At 41.8% G+C, this 19630-nt stretch overlaps 1 protein-coding gene across 1 annotated transcript in view; it reads right to left on the reverse strand.

The window, feature by feature from the left end:
* The window catches only part of SGCD (sarcoglycan delta), a 386661-nt gene that overhangs the window by 150891 nt on the left and 216140 nt on the right, over nt 1-19630 (reverse strand). Inside the window, exon 4 of the mRNA XM_027606658.2 lies at nt 1893-1980. Coding sequence (XP_027462459.1) covers nt 1893-1980 — 88 coding nt within the window. The remainder of the gene's footprint in view (nt 1-1892; nt 1981-19630) is intronic.

Raw genomic sequence — 19630 nt, forward strand, 5'->3', positions numbered from 1 at the left:
ATGCAAAAGGAGAAGCCCGAAGGAAAACCTGAGGGGGTGAGTGTGCATGCGTCTATGTACTTAGAATTATATTTTGAACCATCTATTATCCTCTCTAGTGATCATCTTGAAAGGCTCCTGTCAGCTGCCGTTAGAGTGGCTTTTTGCCCATCTCATTCCAATATGAGCTCTCTTGGGCCTCACTGTGAGAGCTCCGGAGAGGGGTCTCAGCTGCCGGGGGGCTAACTTAGGCAGGGGAGGCAGGAAGAGAGAAGACAAGGAAGGAGGGGGAGGAGAGAGAAAGGAAGAGGAAAAGGAGAGAAAGAGAGAGAGAGTGGAGAGATGGGGGAGGAGGAAAGACAGGAGCAGAGAGAAAGAAGGGGGGGTGGGGAGGGAAGGGGAAGAAGGATGGAATGGGAGGGCGGGGGAGGAGAGGCAAGAGGAAGGGCTCAGGAATCTGGGGAGAGGAGGGAGAGGAGGAGGTTGGGACGGGCGGCGGGAGAGACACTGACTGAAGAATAGCCATTCCGGCACTTCCAGCTTTATCAAAACAAAATCTCTCAAGTAAACCAAACCTCCCATGGCAAATAAATGGCGAATGATCAACAGGCTAAATAAGTTCCTTTTGAACAGAGGAATCAGGGAACGGGAGGTTGGATTTATTTCCCTCCTGGAGGCAATTTTCACACATGCTGCTTAAATCACTGCTTACTGAAGCTGTTTATTTAATTATTTAGCGTGGTGACTGCAGGCCAGATGTTCCATAAGCAAGGCTGACAATCCAGCCGCACACTGGAACACCATGTTAACGGATTAGGCACTGTGCCGTGCGGTGGCTCCTTCCACCACTGGTAGACCGTCCAAGTCACCCACTGGCTGTGACTCTTCAGACATCGGATGCAGTGCTCCTGCAGGGCACAGAGACCCTTTCCCCCCCCCCCCCTCCCCCCGCAAGCCTCAGGGCACAAAGCACCTGTTTCTCCGTGGCGTGTTTATCAGCAGGGGCGCCAGATGTTTCAGTCACAGTAATGGTTCCAGGGTATTTGGGCAACTGGCTTATCAAAATGTCCATCTGTATACTTCTCTCTCAGCCCTGAAGCCAAACAAATGGCATTTTCTCTCTGGAAGCGTAACAATGCTATTCAGATGCATACCGCTTTTCCCTTCATCTGTGAGGATGCCTAATGGCTCCTGTTTACTGTGGCTCATAACCTACACTGGGGGCAGGGGTCATACCACTCAACACATTCCCATGACTGTAAGGCCCAGGCTTATCATTAGAATCATTACATGAATAACCAATCCTTGTTTAAATTTTAGGAATACGCAGCTTAAAAGCCCAGTGGGTGCTTTCCGCAACTGTTAGGAGCAGATCTGCTCGGATGAAAGGAACCACACAAACATAATCAAAGGAGGTACCTCTGCATTGTGCAGCTGAGTCAGGTTCAAAGTCAGCACACATCGCAAACATGGCATGGATTCAAATTACCTTTAAAAATCCCCTTTATGCCCCATAAAGTCTGTGTGCAGGGTTTTGTGTATATTGTGTTCTCTCTCTCTCAATTAATCCAACCCAGCCAGCTTGTCCTCCAGCATGGGAGCAGAGAGCTTTTCTGTTGTTGAGCACCAGATGAAGCAGCTGGCTTATGTTTAGGAGCCATGTTACATGAAAAATAGCTTATTGCCCCTCTAAATGAGTATTGTTGGATTTGCATAAGTTAAATGTGTTTATATGATGAGTCTTTACCCTTTAGTAGAATCATGGCACACATGCTACCTCCTTCTCCACCCTGTAAAACATGTTAGCGTGCATTTCTTTCTTTAGTTCACGTCGTATTTCATTCAGTCTTTGGCTCTATGTTTTCTGAGTGCTTAGGGTGGACCGGGCCCTGCCAAGTCCTTTAGTTTCTTACCTGTGATGAGCTGAGTTAGCACTTTAGTCTGGTCATTGAGAATGTTCACTGTAACATTTCTGGCTGATTTGAAGTATAGGGCATTACCCTGTAATAAGAAAATAAGAGAAACACATGAAAATGGCAAATTTTGAAACAAATAACTGTAATCACAACTCCCCAAGGGGCTGAACTGGCCTTCACCAAGTGCTAATTGATGTGTCTTTATGTGAAATCTCCAAATGTCTTCATGATCCCCACATATATGATAATTGGCATTCATCCAAAATGGATTTCCTCCGAAGAGACCCACAGAGACCAACACGCACTCAAAATAGATTTCCCTAACACACACACACACACACACACACACACACAGTTGAATCAGAGGCAACCCAGCGACAAAGAGTCCTTTAGATCTTACTACAGATGTAAGTTACCTTTGGTACATAGAGTGATCAGGAACGATTGGTAATCTCCTAATTTCACACTTTCTAGTTTGTAATTTTTCCAAAGGAACCATGGAGAGTCCTAACTGGAGAGCAGAAAGCATGTGGAAAATACCCAGGGTCAGCTCCTCTGGCCTCTTCCCTGGCTGTAAGAATCCACGTGCAATTTAGACCGAAATGTTCCCTGTGCCTTTATCCAATGTTTCCTTTGTCAAAAAGAGCACCCCAGTCCATTTCATATTGCAGCAGGCATTTCTGAGAATGACTCAGAGGTGGGGGGGGCATACTTTTTCTGCAAAGGGTCTGATAGTAAATATTTTGGGTTTTGTGGGATGTATGATCTCTGCGGTAACTGCTCAACTTCTAACTGCTGTTTTGGTGCCAAACCATCACAGACTGTACACAGACAAATGGGTATGGCTGTATTCCAGTAAAACCTTATCCATGGACAGTGACGTTTGAATTTCAAATAGTTTTAAATTTAACATAATCTTACTGTATTCTAGAATGTTCTTCTTCCTTCTTTCCCCTAATCATTTAAAAATGGAAGAACTCTTCTGATTTCATTGGCCAAATGAGAACAGGTAGAGGGGCCAAATTTAGCCCATAGGCCACAGTTTGTCAATCCCTGACTTAGAAGTTCTCCCTGAATTGCTGCCAGAACGCCTCAGTATCTGGATAGCTGTTATCAGAAGAAAGGAATGTGAGTAGTCATTCTCTTCTTTCTAAACCTTTGTTACCACATGGCATTTATCTGCCTGAAAATTCTATAATACCACTATGCACTGAGTCCCAAGCCCAGAAAAACCATCGTCCTAACAGCGGTGCGGAAAGCAAAGATAAGTAAGACTCCTTTTTATTTTTATTTTTTAAAGATTTCATTTATTTATTTGACAGAGACATAGCAAGAGAGGGAACACAAGCAGGGGGAGTGGGAGAGGGAGAAGCAGGCTTCCCGCGGAGCAGGGAGCCCAATGTGGGGCTCGATCCCAGGACCCCGGGATCATGACCTGAGCCGAAGGCAGACGCTTAACGACTGAGCCACCCAGGCGTCCCTCCTTTTTATTTTTAAAGTCTTACGATCTAATGGGATCAACAGGATGGACACACAAATAATACTAGACAGAGAACCATCCCGGGTGATTAAGGAGCCTCCAACAAAGTATGTAGGGAACCTTCCTGAAGGGTAAGATTATTCATAGCTTGAGGCTATGGAGTGGGAAGCAAAGGAGATGTTTGTGAATGCTTCAGCTGAGCCTTAAAAAGAATATAGATAGGTTTCACCAAGATGAAATGAAAAAAGGAGGTCATGGAGGGAAGAAGGTTGTGGGATGAGCGTCTCTTGTCTTTTTCCTTCTAAAGCTGGCAGGACGTAGGAGGGGATTCATGAGCTCAGCCGAACAGCCGCATGTGGCAGAGTGACTGGCTAGCTGGGACAGGGAGCCACCAGGATGGCATTCCTTCCATAAACTGAAGGCCTGGAGTCATGGTCTCCTCACCCAAGCCCCTGTGGGGGACTGCCGTGCATCAGGGGCTGCCCTGATGGGACAGAAGTCACCATCTCTCTCCCTGACACTAGGACAGTAGCTCTGGCCCAAGGTGAACTTCTAAAACGCATGACCTATACCCATGTCCTGCCCAGGCCCTGGAGAACCAGATCTCCTCGGGCCAGAGCTGTTGTCTGAGTGTCAGGGAAAGAGACGGTGTCTTCTGTCTCATCAGGGCAGCTGCTGATTCACTGGAATCCCCTGCAATGGCTTCAAGTTAAAATTCTGCCTGATGGTAAACTTTTTGCTTCATTTTTTAATTAGCTAAGAGAAGAAGAAATTTAATACTGTCACAGGCTTCTATCTTCTGTCCATTACGTAACAAATATTAGCCTAAAATAGTTTCTTTGACATTGCTTTTGGCACTGCTCAACAGTTCTACTTAAAACTGCAAATCAATTCAAGTAATGTAAGGATTCGGAACCTGGAACCCGGACAGGAGGTTTTATGTTTCTAGAAGTTAATGTACTAATTCTTCTTATATTCAGCAAGCTGGCACTGCAGAGAGAAGGGCTACGTGGAGTGAGAGAATAGTATATACTCTGCTGCCACTGACCGGTGTGTGACCTTGAGGAAATCACTTAACTGCTCTGTGGGTCATTCTGTGCACTCTCCACCACCAACATGGATATGATCAGCGAGCTTGCGGCTGACACAACTGCTCACTATGTGTCACGTGTGCAAGGGCTTGCAGGGACCTGCTGGCTGACCAGTTCTGCGGGCCAGAAAGGAGCCTGGCAGATCCACGGCTTCTGATGAAGATCAGAGCTCTGGACCAGGTCAAGTCAGTCTGAGGCCAGTCAGCCCTCGATTCTTCTGGCCACAGGGTGAGCCCAGCCGGGAGATGGGGAAGGGAAGCAAGCACAATTCTTCCCACACTGGGAGTGGAGGGCAGTCCACATGGGTACTCTCCCCCAAATAACTAAAGCTTGCAGCAGAATCCCTTTCACATCTGTTTCTCTAAAGCAGAACAAAATCAAACCTTTTCTGGATCACTCAAGACCACTGACATGAACATTATTTGTTCTATGATGCCCTCCAGGGGCTATCAGAGGCATGCGGCTGCTTGAACACGAAATGGCTCCATCAGGCTGACATTTTAAAATTAGCGTGTCTTATTTTTTTTTAAAGTATTATTTATTCTTATATCAAAACAAGTATTAAATGTTAAGTATTTATAAAGCTTCTAATCAAAGAGCAACGGCTCATATGTCTTACCACTGCAAGAGCTTTCAACTTGCCAGGATGTTCCTCCACATGTTTTTCTCTCTGAGGCCCTGAATATGCTTCCACACTATCTCTTGATTTATCAACTTTAGAGGTTATCCACTGAATTTCTGCAATGGTATGGACTTGTCCTTACAACTTTGGTAAAACCAATATTCAGAATCTACATTACTATGATTAGGTGTATACTGTCCACAGCTGTGCCAAGTAGTTTTCTTTAACTACATGTCCTTTGCTTTCTTGTACATTTTTTTTCTTTCCCTGGGGCCCGTAAATGCTTCATTTAAAAAAAAAGCTTTATTTTCTAAATTTTCTCTTTTTCTCTCCTCCTGTTTAATCCTTTTTCTTTAATTTCTATTTTGGGGGTCATACTTTAAGTTCCAATTTTTCTGTTATTTTTAAAAATTTTGTACTATCATACCCTTAGTTTTCAAGAGCATTTTCTTATTTTTTTGACCCTTCATTTTTATGCCATTCCTTCCTTGTTTGATGGATGTGCTCTTTTGTCTTCCATGAGAGTAAAAAACGCTGGCTGGAAGCTCTGTGTTTCTAGACGGGTGAACCTTGCCATAGGGCACAGTAGTGGGGGTTTGGCTAACTCAGTGGAGAGTGTCCAGATGTCAGTAGCAGTGGGCAGTCTAGTGCCCGTGGGCTAATCTCATCAAAAAAGAAATCTCTAACTCCTGCTAGGAAAGGGGTGGGTGTAACTTTTGATATAGGAGTTCTGAGTGTCAGAGGGGAAGGGGGCTGGGCATTTTGCTGTTCAGGGACAGACTTTTAGTTAAACCCATTTTCATGCTTCATTCCTGACCTCATCTATGCCTAATGTCCAGAGCTCAGAGGTCCTCTGGTCAAACTTTTTCTTTTCTTTTTTTTAAGATTTTATATATTTATTTGAGAGAGCGACTGAGAGAGAGCACGAGCAGCAGGGAGAGGCAGAGGGAGAGGGAGAAGGAGACTCCCCACTGAGCAGGGAGCCCGATGGGGGACTCGATCCCAGCACTCTGGGATCATGACCTGAGCTGAAGGCAGATGCTTAAGCGACTGAGGTGCCCTGTCAAATTTCTAGAAAACAATCCTCCTATCTTCTGTGAGCTTGGGAGGAGGTACTTATTATCTAACTGGGTCAACTGGGGATGGGAGCTGGGGAGAGATGGAGAGTCAAAGTGAAGGGTCTTTGTGCAGAGTTTTGACCAGTCCAGGTCCCTGTTGACTTCTGCGGGCCCCAGACACTGTACTTAAAAATGCCTCATGGATAAGTGGCCCTGTCTCACTCACTTCCTGGAATGGGTTTCAATCCTAGAGGCATGTCTAGCTCTCATCTACCTGCTTTCTCCATCATTCTCTCTCAACTGTTTTCTCTCCCTTTCTCTGTGACCATGTATGTTTACTCCTTTTCACTTCTGTTCTCCATTCACTGTCTTTTTTCAGTGGGGTTTTTGAATCTTTTTTTTTTTTTTTTGAGAGCAAGAAAGCAAGAGAGAGACAGAGAGAGCGAGCAAGCATGCAAGTCAGGGGAGGAGGAAAGGAGAGCAAGGGAGAGAGAGAATCTTAAGCAGGATCCATGCCCATTGCAGAGCACAACTCAGGGGTGGATCTCACAACCCTGAGATCATGACCTGAGCCAAAATCAAGAGTCAGACGCTTAACTAACGGCACCATCCAGGCACCCCCATCAGTGGGGTTTTTGAATGAAGCTGTCAGTCTGTCTACCTCTAGAGCCACCTCATACTACTGCCTTCTTCAGAGGAAAGCAGGTTAAAATTGTGTGTAAATCAAGGACAGGCAGTCTCTGCTCAGGACTCAAGAGCTTTCTTAAGCATTTTACACACACTACATGAGTGCCTAGAACATACACACTGTCTCAGGCCCTGAAGAATGCGGAAGATACGACCTTTATCTTTGAGAAGCTCCTTGCCCAGGGGGAGACTGAATTGATGCAATATAACCATGAAAACAATGTGATATCCCTTCAGTGGACATCTATCCTTTCCTGTATGAAAGGCAGGGATTTGAATATTTGCCTTTGATGGCAGCTCTAGCACCCCAGTCTGTTCTGAAGGCATATGGTTTCTAGAAGTTACTTCTTTTGATAATCTTACATGGTAGTAGATTTTGCTGAGGAGCTAACAGTCTGATCTGGGCATTTAGTTAAACGGAAAAAACCATAACACAGCACATCAGCACCTTCCACAGTCAGGGAAGGCTTTCAACGATCAGCGCGAAGTTCAGAGAAGGAAGGGATCAGTGTGGCTAGAGTTCTGAGAGGTCTTCCAGAGTATGGTTCACTGGCTTTTGCCCTTTCAGGGTGGTTTGCAACAGCTAGATTCCACCTGGTGTTAGCTTCACTAACAAGGGAGGCTGGCCCTTGTGCAGCCAGGGTTCAGGGTGTGAGCTCTGGAGTCAGACAGATTTGAGGGGGAATCACAGCTCTGCTTTCTTACTGTGTGCCCTTGGGTAAGTCATTTCTTTTCTTTGAGCCCCAGTTTCTATACTTATGAAATGAAGTCAAAGGCTACATACTAGTGTTGATAGGAGGATTAAGAAAGACAGTATGTATCAAGTGCCTAGCATAGTGGCTACCAAAATACCTCCATCAACTATAAGAAAAAAACAAACAAAACCTACATAAGGAGGGCCCCTTGGAAAATGCTGATTCTAGAGCTGAGGCATGAAATATAAAAGATGACCGGGAACATCTTGAGTGCCAGAAAGAAAGGAAGTGCTCAAAAACCAAATAAAAACAGCAAACAGAAAAACACCTCATAATTAACAGAGCAGGACAAAGGGACACAGGAGACAACTGAAAGAGTGTGTAATAGCCAAAGCTGGAATAATTTCTTTTTTTTAAATATTTTATTTATTTATTTGACAGAGAGATAGCGAGCACAAGTAGGCAGAGCGGCAGGCAGAGGGAGAGGGAGAAGCAGACTCCCCGCAGAGCAGGGAGCCCGATGCAGGGCTCGATCCCAGGACCCTGAGATCATGACCTGAGCCGAAGGCAGCCGCTTAACCGAATGAGCCACCCAGGCACCCCACAAAGCTGGAATAATTTCAAGAAAATATAGAATGTAGTATTGAATTATAACCCAAAGGATAAAATAAATGTCCATTAGTCCAGACTGATATAAATAAGTTATTGAATAAACAAATGGGAGCGAATAAACACATTTCTCGTGTACAAGAATTCCAAAAAATTTTCATAGTTAACACCCTACTCCTTAAAGGTGGTTGCACCTAGTGACTTCCTTTCTTCCAGACCTTTGGGAAGAAACTTTAGGAAGCCAGCCTTCTCTGAGTAGGCAGGAAGCTTACTCCATTATGGAAATGTGACCTCACTTTGGGGTTGATAACATTAATGGGAGATTCTCCCTTAAATCCATTTCCCTGGGATTTTATCTTTAGGAATACTAAAATAAACAATGGTGGGCGGGTCTTTCACAGACAATCCTCCTTCCAAGGCTCTCTATACAGTATCATCCTTCCCTGGTCAGCTTACACAAAACACTGTCATCAGAAGACCACACCTCTTTGCAGTAGGTATCACAATATACTGGCTCCAGCAATCAATGTTCATTAAGTAATAATACTCTTGATATGACTAGAAAAAAAACAAACTGACACCAACTTAGATTTGTCATCAAAATCATCTCTGAAGGGTAGTCTGTAAGTTTATCTTTAGCAAGCTTCCAATGTCTCTATTAATCTGAACAGGATGCTTTAGTTGTCTCTGAATTGACCCTTTCAAGAGCATGACAAGTATTTAAAAACAATAACAGAGTATGGTTATTTTTTATTTTACTTAAGAATGTCTTTTCATAATGATGCTTGGGTAGATTTCTATTATTTTGAAGAGTTTTCCAGTCCTGAATAATGAAGCCACACTTGGAAGCACTTACTCAAAATAACCTGGGAACTGGTCCAGCTTTGGCACTGTAGTGTGCCTGTTCAGTACTCTCTGCGCTGTGCCCAAATTTGGGTGCATTTAGGACTCTCTCAATATTTAACTAAGTTGAGCTGCTCTGTTCAGTGATTCCTTTGAGGTGTCATGTTAGCATGTCAATGCTGGAGGGGGACTGCCAGATTTTCTAGTGCCTGGCACATTCCTGGCACCCACTAGGTTTGCAGTAAATATTTGTTGAATAACTGAATGCTCAGATTAAATTAAGAGTCAACAGAGAATGAGAGTTGTCAACAAAAGAAGTAATTAAATGGAGGCTGACGCCAACTGTCAAAGAGAGTTTTCAGAAGGCAAGTCACTAAACATGGTTGATGTGATAGTCCAAATATAGGAAACCTAGTGTGGTGGGAGGAAGCAGGATAGATATATAATCAACGAGTATCTGTGTACCACCTAATGCAGTACAAGGAACTGCAGGTGATACAAATGAGAGTTGAGATGTTGAGTCTCCAGATGACAGAGAGAAGCAGGAACACAAGTAATTACCCCAAATTCTTGGTGACATAAAGGTTAAGGTATGCTGGAATCTTCCCTATGCTCGCAGCATCCATGTAGCATGTGGTATGGGATATGTCCTCTTTCAAGTGACCCTCCTCAACTCATTCTATTAACATTTTAAAGGTATCTTCTAGGCATAGAGCACTGTGCCAAGTACTGAGGAGGTAGCCTCTGGTCTCCCGGAGCTTACACACCACCTAGTAGGGGAGAGGGACACCAAGTTCAGAGTTCCACAAATGATTATCTACTTGCAGCTGCAAGGAATGCAATGAACACAAAGTAGAAGGTGAAAGGAGAGTGCAGTCAGGGAAGGCCTTTCTAAGGGAAAGACATTTTGGCTGAGATCACAGGGATGAGTAGAAATTAGGTGAATCAAGAAGAGAAAATGTTTTAGGCAGAACAACAGACAAGTATACCAGCCCTGAGGCAGGAAGGAGGTTGGTATATAAAAGGGATAGCGAGAAAGGCCAATGTGGTTGGAGACTGATAAGCAAGGGATGGAGGGAAACAGGTCCCACAGTTCTGCTATCAGCTGTGTTCCCTTTGCCCACGCTGTCCTCTGATGAATGGGGGTATTTAACTTTGATGTAAGAAAATTATTTGTTTCTCCTTAAGGTTAGTTTCTTGGGATTTTGTAAAGAAATCCTTGCCTGACTCACTTCGTTCTTTATATTCTCTTCCAAAAAACACTTGAGTTTTACTTCTCTTACTACGTCTTTACCGTCCCTGGAATCCACTTTGGTACATAGGTGGGAATCCATAGGAAAGCCTTTTTCCTCAACACTATCTACCAAGAGAATGCTCTTTTCTCCACTGATATGTGGTGCCACCTTCATCATATATCAATTCCCAAATATACATGAATCTTAGAGCCTTCTGGTCTGTTCTACTGTCTGCCTGTTTCATGCACCAATAAGTACTGTCCCCTACCCGCCCCCTGCCCCCCGGCCCCGTGGTTTGTGATATGCCTAAATAGCTGATAGATCCGTCCACCCTCTTTGCTCTTATGGGCCATTTAATTGATACTTGCTGTATTTGGAAAGACAACACTTAGCACTCAAGTAATAGTCCAAAAGCATTATGAGATCAGAGACAGACTATGCAGGTGACAGTTGTCAATGTCCAGGGCACTCTCCTATATATTATCTTGGGTGACAATTTCATCTTCACAGTATATAAAATAATACCAGCTTCAGTGACTGCCTGAACCTTCCTTCTGATTTTTCCTAGTGTTCTGTAGAAAACTCTTCCATAGTATGTGAGTAGCCACTCTTACAAATAAAAATCTGCCCCCAAAAAGTCTTTTTGGGCAAAGAAGCCTAGGAAATTGAACATACCTTCCCCCTCCTTCTAGCTGCATGGCACATGGTCAGCTCTGAGAAGTTCTATCTCAACATAATTTGGTTAGCTTTGTGTACCAACAATTCTGAGATTTACTTAATCATAGAATTTTTTTTTTCTTCTTGGGTGCCTGGGTGGCTCAGTTGGTTGAGCGACTGCCTTCGGCTCAGGTCATGATCCTGGAGTCCCGGGATCGAGTCCCACATCGGGCTCCCTGCTCAGCGGGGAGTCTGCTTCTCCCTCTGACCCTCTTCCCTCTCGTGCTCTCTATCTCTCATTCTCTCTTTCTCTGAAATAAATAAATAAAATCTTTAAAAAAAAAAGAATTTTTTTTTTTCTTCTTAAACCACATGTGAACAGAAAACACTACAGGACCTATTTTTGGACATGCTACCTTATTGACTGCTTTATTTTTCAATTTTTTAAAAGATTTTATTTATTTATCAGTGAGAGAGGGGTGGGGGGGGGAAAGGACAAGTAGACTCCCCGCTGAGCACAGAGCCTGACGTGGGGCTCGATCCCAGGACCCTGAGCTCATGACCTGAGCCAAAATCAAGAGTTTGTTGCTTAACCAAATGAGCCACCCAGGCACTCCTTGACTGCTTTAAATACATATGCTCTGACTTAGATATCTCTGGCTTTTATCTCTTTAAAACCATGAAAGGGCTTGGCAGAGAACCTGACACATGATGGGCTCTCAATAAGACCTGCCGGATTGGCTCATGTCTATAACGCTAGTGAGCTAGTGAGTCTATAAAATTGCCATTTTATAGATGAGAAGACTGAGGATAAGTGTGGGGGCCATGAGTTGCCTGGGCCCACATGCTGGTAAGTTGCAGAGAGATTGGACGCAGGACTCAGGATTCCAGACCTGAGCACTTCTCTCCTGTTCTACCACCCTAGAGTGCATAGTCTGAGCTGTAAGGGACTTAAGTTGTGATGGAAGGAAAACTTCGGTGCTAGTTGGCACAGTTAGAGAAATCTTCACAGAGGAGATGCAGGACACAAAGAGAGATTGCAGCTCAAGGGGGCAGCTCAGGCTTTCCCCCATGAGGGCAAGCTAATTCTAATATGACAGCATTAAAACTCAACAGCAACCCGAAAGCCGAAAGGCTTTCCTATACTACGTTACACAAAGGAATAGAGACAAAAATTGTTCCACATTGTCCTTTCCTGCAGAAAGTCTGTAGGCCACAGTTGTCTGGCTTTTGTCCACAATTGCAAACAGGGCTCTTCCACCCGTGGCGAACTTGCAGGGGCCCAAGAACACCCCCAGATCTGGGAGCACAAGCCCGGGCTTTGTGGCTGGCCCCCACACATTCCTCAGCTCCGTCCGCACATGTTTCCCTCCCTCCATCAGTGAGGGCCTTTTGCGTTGGACCTTGACCTTTCACAGAATGGCACGTGGCATTCTAGGGAGTTGAAAAGCATCTTTCAGGAAGAGTCTGAGTGAAGATGACGGGAGCCTTTCAGAGAAAAAACAGTGTAAGCAGAGGCTGGGATTGCTAACCCAGAGAGAAAGACAGTCACTGCACCAAACTGGCTTATGTTGTGGGAGCACTGCAGTGTGCTCTGAGATATATGCTCAGCCTAATGCGGACTGACTTGGTGGAGGCTTCACCTCAAAAAATCTGAGTGACACAGCCCAAACTTCTAACCTTGGGGTGACTGTAACCTTTCTTTGTGATGTGCTATCATGGTTATGTTGGGCTTTGGATGCACACGGTCCCCAGTTGAGACCCCATTTTTCCCATTTTTGAGCTAGTATCCCTAGACCACACAGCCTCAACCTCCCAACTTGGAAAATGGGAATAATAATGTGCAAAATAGGGGTTACAACAGTATCTCCCTCACAGAGCTGAAAAGATGAACTACAATAGCACATGTAAGGAATTTAGCATCACGTTTGTATCTTTCAACATGTATTTTTTGAAAGGGTGTCAAATCATTGATGTCGATGATTGATAAGCTCTGTCGGCCCTAAGAAAATGGCAGAGCTATCAGGATGTGAAATGTTTCTGCCGCATCCGTGATGGTGAAAAGCCTCATTTGGGGCAGGTGAGCTAGGCAGGGAGCTTGGCTCTTCCACATGCTGGCGGCGTGAAGCAGGTGGGTAACTTGGTCAGGTAAAGTGCAGGGAGAAGCGCGCCCACCTCAGGTTGCTGTGAGTAGTAAGATAATATACGTAAGACGTACAGCATATGTTATGGTAACGTGCAGTGATGGTACCCGATGATACCAGAAGAGGAGAAGAATAAGAATAAGAGGAGTGTCCTGCATAGCATTTTGTGTCTAGGCAGGGTCGATGGCTGTCAGGTGTGATGAAGGAGGTGTTGAAAGGCACCAGGACTACAGAAGGTGTCTACAGATCCAACGGGAGAGGCTGTTCCTTACATGGAAGCATTTCTCACTAGGGGCCATGGAGTGGCTGGCTCGTGGAGAATGGAGACAGGCTAGGTACCTGTTGATTTAATGTGAGGACAGAAAACACTAATTCTTGTGGAGTCCTAGACCAAGTTTGCCTGCGTGGGGAATTCATGAAGTGTAGGCAGACAATAAAAGGGAGAACTCAAACAAAATATTTCATACGTGAGGCAGAGTATCAGTACTTTGTATCCACGTTAATTATCCGAGTCATAGAAGGGTGAAGCAGTAATAATCCCCAGGTCACCCAGAACCTGACCTAGGACCCAGGCTCGTAATTCAAATGTAGTCCTGGGACCTTCATGCCATGACCCCCGAGTCCTTACAGCTCTTAAGTAGCAGAAAATGTGATTTCAATTTTCTTGCTCAAAAAATAAAAAAATGTGAGCATGTATTATTTTCATAACCATAAAAATTATGAATATACAATATGCTCATAATGATGAATATCATGAATATAAAACAAAAATAAATTAATAAAAGAACATGACATTATTAAATAAAAATGTATTGAAAAATATAGGCAATATGTGAGTTTCTAAATTATTTTTGTGTGCTTTTAATTTCCTTCTTGGCATGTCAGACATTTCTAATTTCTTGGGCAGGTCAAAGGGAGAGAAGTGATTTTGTTGTTGTCACTAATCCTCTGAAAAGAAAGCTCAGTTCTTGTAGAAAAATCAAATGCATTCTCTACTGCCTTCATTTAACTAAGTAATGTCTGCATTATATTAATTAGATTGCAAAGAGGAGATATTAAAGTTGGAAACCAGCTGAAGTAAACTTTGATTAAATTGGTGTAAGTCTATACTAGCTCACAAATATATCTCCTTCTCCATTCTACAGAAAAGTAATAGTGTCATGTAGTCAGGTATATTGGGTGCTTAACTCAGTTGTCTGCTGAAAAAAACATGGCTAGAATTGACATGAGGTTGTAATCAGAATGGAGACATTGAGTCATGCTTTGATGTGCTTGTGCTCCATTACTGTAGAACAATGTTAGTGTAACAACAACAGCAGTAACAACAATAGCAAATGGAACACCGGTAAGTCATAGTTGGCTTAAAAAGTCAGGTAACCCTTCACCATCACTAGATGGCAACCACCATCATCATCATCATCATCACCATCATGATCATCCGCAAATAACAAGTGTTGACAAAGATGTGGAGAACTGGAACTCTCAGACATTGCTGGTGGGAATGTAAAATGATGCAGCCTCTACAGAAAAAGAGTTTGTCAGTTCCTCTATAAGTTATACATATAATTACTGAATTACTCAGCAAGTCCACTCCTAGGTATACACTCAAAAGAAATGAAAACAGGTGTTCAAACAAAAACTTGTACACTAATATTCATAGTAGCACTATTCATGATAACCAAAGGGTAAAAACAACCCAAATGCCCACCAACAGATGAATGAATCAACAAAATGTTGTCTATCCATACAATGAAATACCATTCTGACATTATAAGGAATAAAGTGTGGATACATGCTACAAGCTGAATGAACCTTGGACACATAATGCTAACTGAAAGAAACCAGACACAGAAGGCCACATACTACATGATTCCATTTATACTAAATGTCCAGAATAGGTAAATCCATAGAGACAGAAAGCAGATTAGTGGTTTTCAGGGGCTGGGGAGAGACAGTACTGGGGAATGACTCCTAAGGGATATGGGGTTTCTGTTTAGGGTGATAAAAAAGTCGTGGACAACTGATGGTTGTATGACATCAGACAGTGCTGATGGCTGTATGACATCATGAATGCACTTAATGCTGCTAAGTTTTACTTTTTTTTTTTTTTTTAAGATTTAATACACCCTGAGATCAAGAGTTGCATGTTCTTCCAACGGAGCCAGTTAGGCACCCTTGAATTATACACTTTAAATTGATTAAAATGTAAGTTTTATGTTGTATTATGTGTATTTTACCACAATAATGTGGATAATCATCTTCATGGACCAGAAAGAGAGGCACTAAATGGAAAACAGGACAGAGCCACAGGCCTGCAGGCACAGAGGGCTAGAAGCAGGCTGGGGTGATTGTCTGCTTAGCTCAAGAAAGTCAAAGGACCCTCAAGAGTTTTCTGTGATGTAAGAGAGCACAGCCAAACTCCTGCTGGGAGGTCTGTGTTTGTGGCTGGGAAGAGGGACCGCAGGAGAGGAGGAGTATGTGCTAGGAAGACCAGTGGGTAGTAAAGTGAACTGATGTCTGTATCATACTTAAGAGGGAAGATGTAATTACCTAGTAAGTATACATGTTAAAAAAGAAAGTGGTAAAAAAATTGAAAGTGGTCATTAAATTAATTGCAATACAATCTGTGGTCCTGAGACCTGAAGAGAGAAGAAATAGAAAAAAAATTAATCCACCCGAAAGATAAAAGTTAAAAAAAATAAAATAAAAAATAAAGAGAATAGAGAAGATACACAAACCACCAAGATGGTAGCAATTAAAACAAATCCATAATATGTATATAAAAAAATCAAAGAAAACGTTATTTATAAAAAATATTTGGAAAGGTTGAAAATAAAAATATGGCCAAAAGATATTCCACACAAATATTTAACTAAAAGAAAACTGGTGTATAAATATTAATTCAGACAAAGTAGTATATAAAGCAAAAAGCATTAATGCATAAGTAGGAACTACATGTAAAATTACAAATCTAAAAAGAAGCTATACAAGATATACAAATCATGACCAGACATGTAACTATACATGGTACATGTCATTATGTACCAAACATGTAACTGTTTAACAGGTAGCTTAAAAACATTAATTAAAACTTGTCAGAAGCATGAGGTAAATTTGGCAAAATCTAGTATGAGATTTTAACAAAAATCTATTAGAAAATTATAGACTCTGTCGACCGAATAATAGCAAGGATGTGAATGATCTGAATAATAATACTTAACTAGTATGAACTAATGGATATGAGAACTCTGCACCCAACAAATAGAGGATCTACATTATTTTCAAATACACGAAAGCATTTGCAAAAATTAATGCTGGGCTAGTTCACAAAGGAATTAAAAAAAAACCAAAAAACAGTGTCATACAGAACACATTTTCTGACTGCAGTGCAATTTAATTATAAATCAAAGAAAACAGATAATTAAAAGCCAACCTATCTTGGACATATAAAAATAGCTGTTGTAGTCCATATTGATTTCCCTTTCACTCATGCTCTCTTAATGTCTATTAGCCCCAAAGCTGCCAGAGTAATCCTTTTCAAATTCAAACAGATTATGTCACTCCCATGGAAAAAAAAAAATCCTTCAGTTGCTTTCTATCACAACTAAGGCTTGAATTAAGATTCCTTACTACAAGACTCCACATGATCTGCTCTGCTGCTCTCTCTCTAATCTTTATTCCCTATCAGGTTCTCCTCAATCCCATTGTTATTTCTACTCTAGTGACATTGGCCTCCTTCTATTCTTTAAATAAATCAGGTGTCAGGTGCCTCCCCCTCCTGGGGCAGGCTGGCGGGGGCAGGACGACATTTGCCCTTCCTGTTCCTTGTGGCTGCAATTACCTCCCCCAGATACCCACTGGGCTAACACTCAGCCTCTTCATTCTCTAGCCTTTGGAGAAAGAACAGAGATGCTTTCTTTTTCTCTGTTAATTTAGCACGACCTGATGTGTACTATGTATCTATTTGGCACAATCTGATGTGTGCTATGTATCTATTTGATTATGTTTTTGTGATCCGTCTCCTCCTACTTCAATAAAAGATCCAGGAGAGCAGAGCCTTTGTTTTACTCACCATTGTGCTGTCAGTGCCAAAAACAGTGTCTCATACAAGGTAGGTATGAAAAATGTTTGTAGATGAATGAATATCGAAGTCAACGTGAGTTCATTGAGTTAGTTAACTGACTGCAGGAAAGATCAATACTCTTAGATTATAGTACCTCAAATGTTGAAGAACAGGAAGATGGTCCTACTTCACCATGGCCAGAGTGCATCCGAAATACTGTGTTCAGAGTCAGACCCTACACTGTCTCCAAGCAGGAGACAGAAAAAGGTTGACAACCAAGATGGTAAATACAATATGGTCCTAAAGTAAACCTTGATGCATATACATAAAAATGGCTTCATGGTATTATTTTACTACGTATCATGTGCTCAATGACATTATGAATGTTCAACATGTTGTTCCTCACTAGTAATGCAGAATTCAATGAACTGAAAAATTGTAACGAATGTGGTGTAGTAACACATTTTCCTTAACCTTGCACTTGTATCTGTAATGCATTGTTTCAGATGACTGATTCGTCTGTTTTTTCTTGAATAAACCTACACTTAGAGCATATCAGAAGAGTCCACTGCACATGTTTAAGCATCCAATCCAGCTAGAGACATGATCGACAAGGCAGTCCTTTGCCACCTCCCACAGGATCCTGTTGGAACCAATCTGAGTGACCTTCTAACCAGGCAAATACGGGTATCAATTAATTAATATGGGTATTAATTAATTAATTAAATGTTCAAATAAGTCAATTAGTCACCTATGTTTCCAGAATTTATGGCCACCCTGTATATTCTACAATGCTTTTCATTGGTTCAATGGGAGTAGAGTAGGGATTAGGGTCAACTAAACATTATGATATGGACCCTGGAATCAGACTACTTGAGTTTGAATTCTATTCTTACCTCTTAGAAGCTTCACATAAACCCAAACACATTACTTAACTCCTCTATTGTGCAGCTTTTGCATCCATACAATAAAAACGTGATGCTGTTTTCTAGGTAATTCCGAGGATTGGATAATGTCAGAAAAGCAGTAACAGCATACTCCATATCCGTGTTAGCTATTATTTTGACATGGTTAATAATAAATGTAATATTTATTATTACATTAATTATCATTACCCAACACGCATCAGTGACTTACTACCATCTCTAAGCTGCTTAATTCAAATTCTCAGGACAATACTGAATTTGTCACATGTGGGGGTCTACACATTCCAAAAAGTTGTATATCATACTTTGAATCAATTGTTCACCTATTCTCAGCTTATTCTGTTAATCATGATACTTAATGCATGATGCTATACAAACGGCAGTGTGATGGTTAGTTTTATGTCAACTTGGATGGGGATGAAATTTATATTCAAAGTTTGGGACTCAGGGGCAGGCAAGATGACTTGGGGAGTCACAAAGCACGGTGCTACATATATGAAAGTTACTGCCTTTCAATTCTCTTCTACCTTTCATGACGTTAAAGACAATGTCTTATTTTGGGCCCACAATGACGATACCTCTGCAATACTTCCACATTTCCATTTTTATCAAAGACAGAGTTGGTTTCAAGCTTACTCTCTCACTATAGTTATTCTCTATGCCTTCCTTCTATTCATGGGACATCATGGTTTTTCCCATAGTGTTAAATCTCTCTTTGAAAATATCAAAGGAAAACAGAGTCCTATAAAAGGAAAATAATTAAGTAAAACTAGTAAGGAGGACCCAAATCATGCCAGGGGTGTACAGATGACTAAAATTTGAATAACACAGGGCAGAGGGTGTTCCATCAAAGGCTAAAGGACCACTGACCACCACGTGGATTCAGCCCAGGTTGAGTGTGGGGACCAGATAAATTTTAAGATACATTTCTTCCATTTGAGATTTGATTCCATAACATGGTAGGCCCTTTAAAGTTGGTGTGATCTTATCCTAATAATAAAATAGCATGCTGTTATTTAAAACATTTATAATAAGCCATGTAAGTAATTTACAGAAGTAAATACTAGAAATCTCTTTATTTTGGTAAACATCTATTAGTTTTTTTGAAACTGAGTTTATGTAAATTTTATTTTAAAAGAAAGTCTGAATAAAACCCCAAATAAAAAAGAGATGTTCACTTCTTTGAGTCATGGTATTTGGTCAACAGGCATGTGTGGGACCACAATGATGGACAGGTCTATGATAGGAGTTGAAAGAGAATAATCCGGGGCTGGCAGGTTTTTCTTTAATTATTGAAATTGAAATGATTTTCACTTGTAATTAGTTGTATATATTCTTTGAAGAACTGTCAAATCACATTGCCCAAGGTTAATATTTGAACAAATCTATTACTCGCCATGGAAAGTAAAATTTTCACTAAACCTAAATACAACCTAAAAAAGCAAATTGTTGTGCAAACAAAATGATTAGCTTAATTTACAACAAATGAAACATAACAAATGAGATGAAAATGTACAGTGGGAAACACTCTACATTTATGAGTCTATGGAAGGAAAGTCAATAGAAATTTCTGTTCTGTGAACTGTGGGACTTTCCTGTTAATTTAGACAAATCAGTTACTGAGT

Source organism: Zalophus californianus, chromosome 5, assembly GCF_009762305.2.
Source record: "Zalophus californianus isolate mZalCal1 chromosome 5, mZalCal1.pri.v2, whole genome shotgun sequence".
Classification (NCBI taxonomy): domain Eukaryota; kingdom Metazoa; phylum Chordata; class Mammalia; order Carnivora; family Otariidae; genus Zalophus; species Zalophus californianus.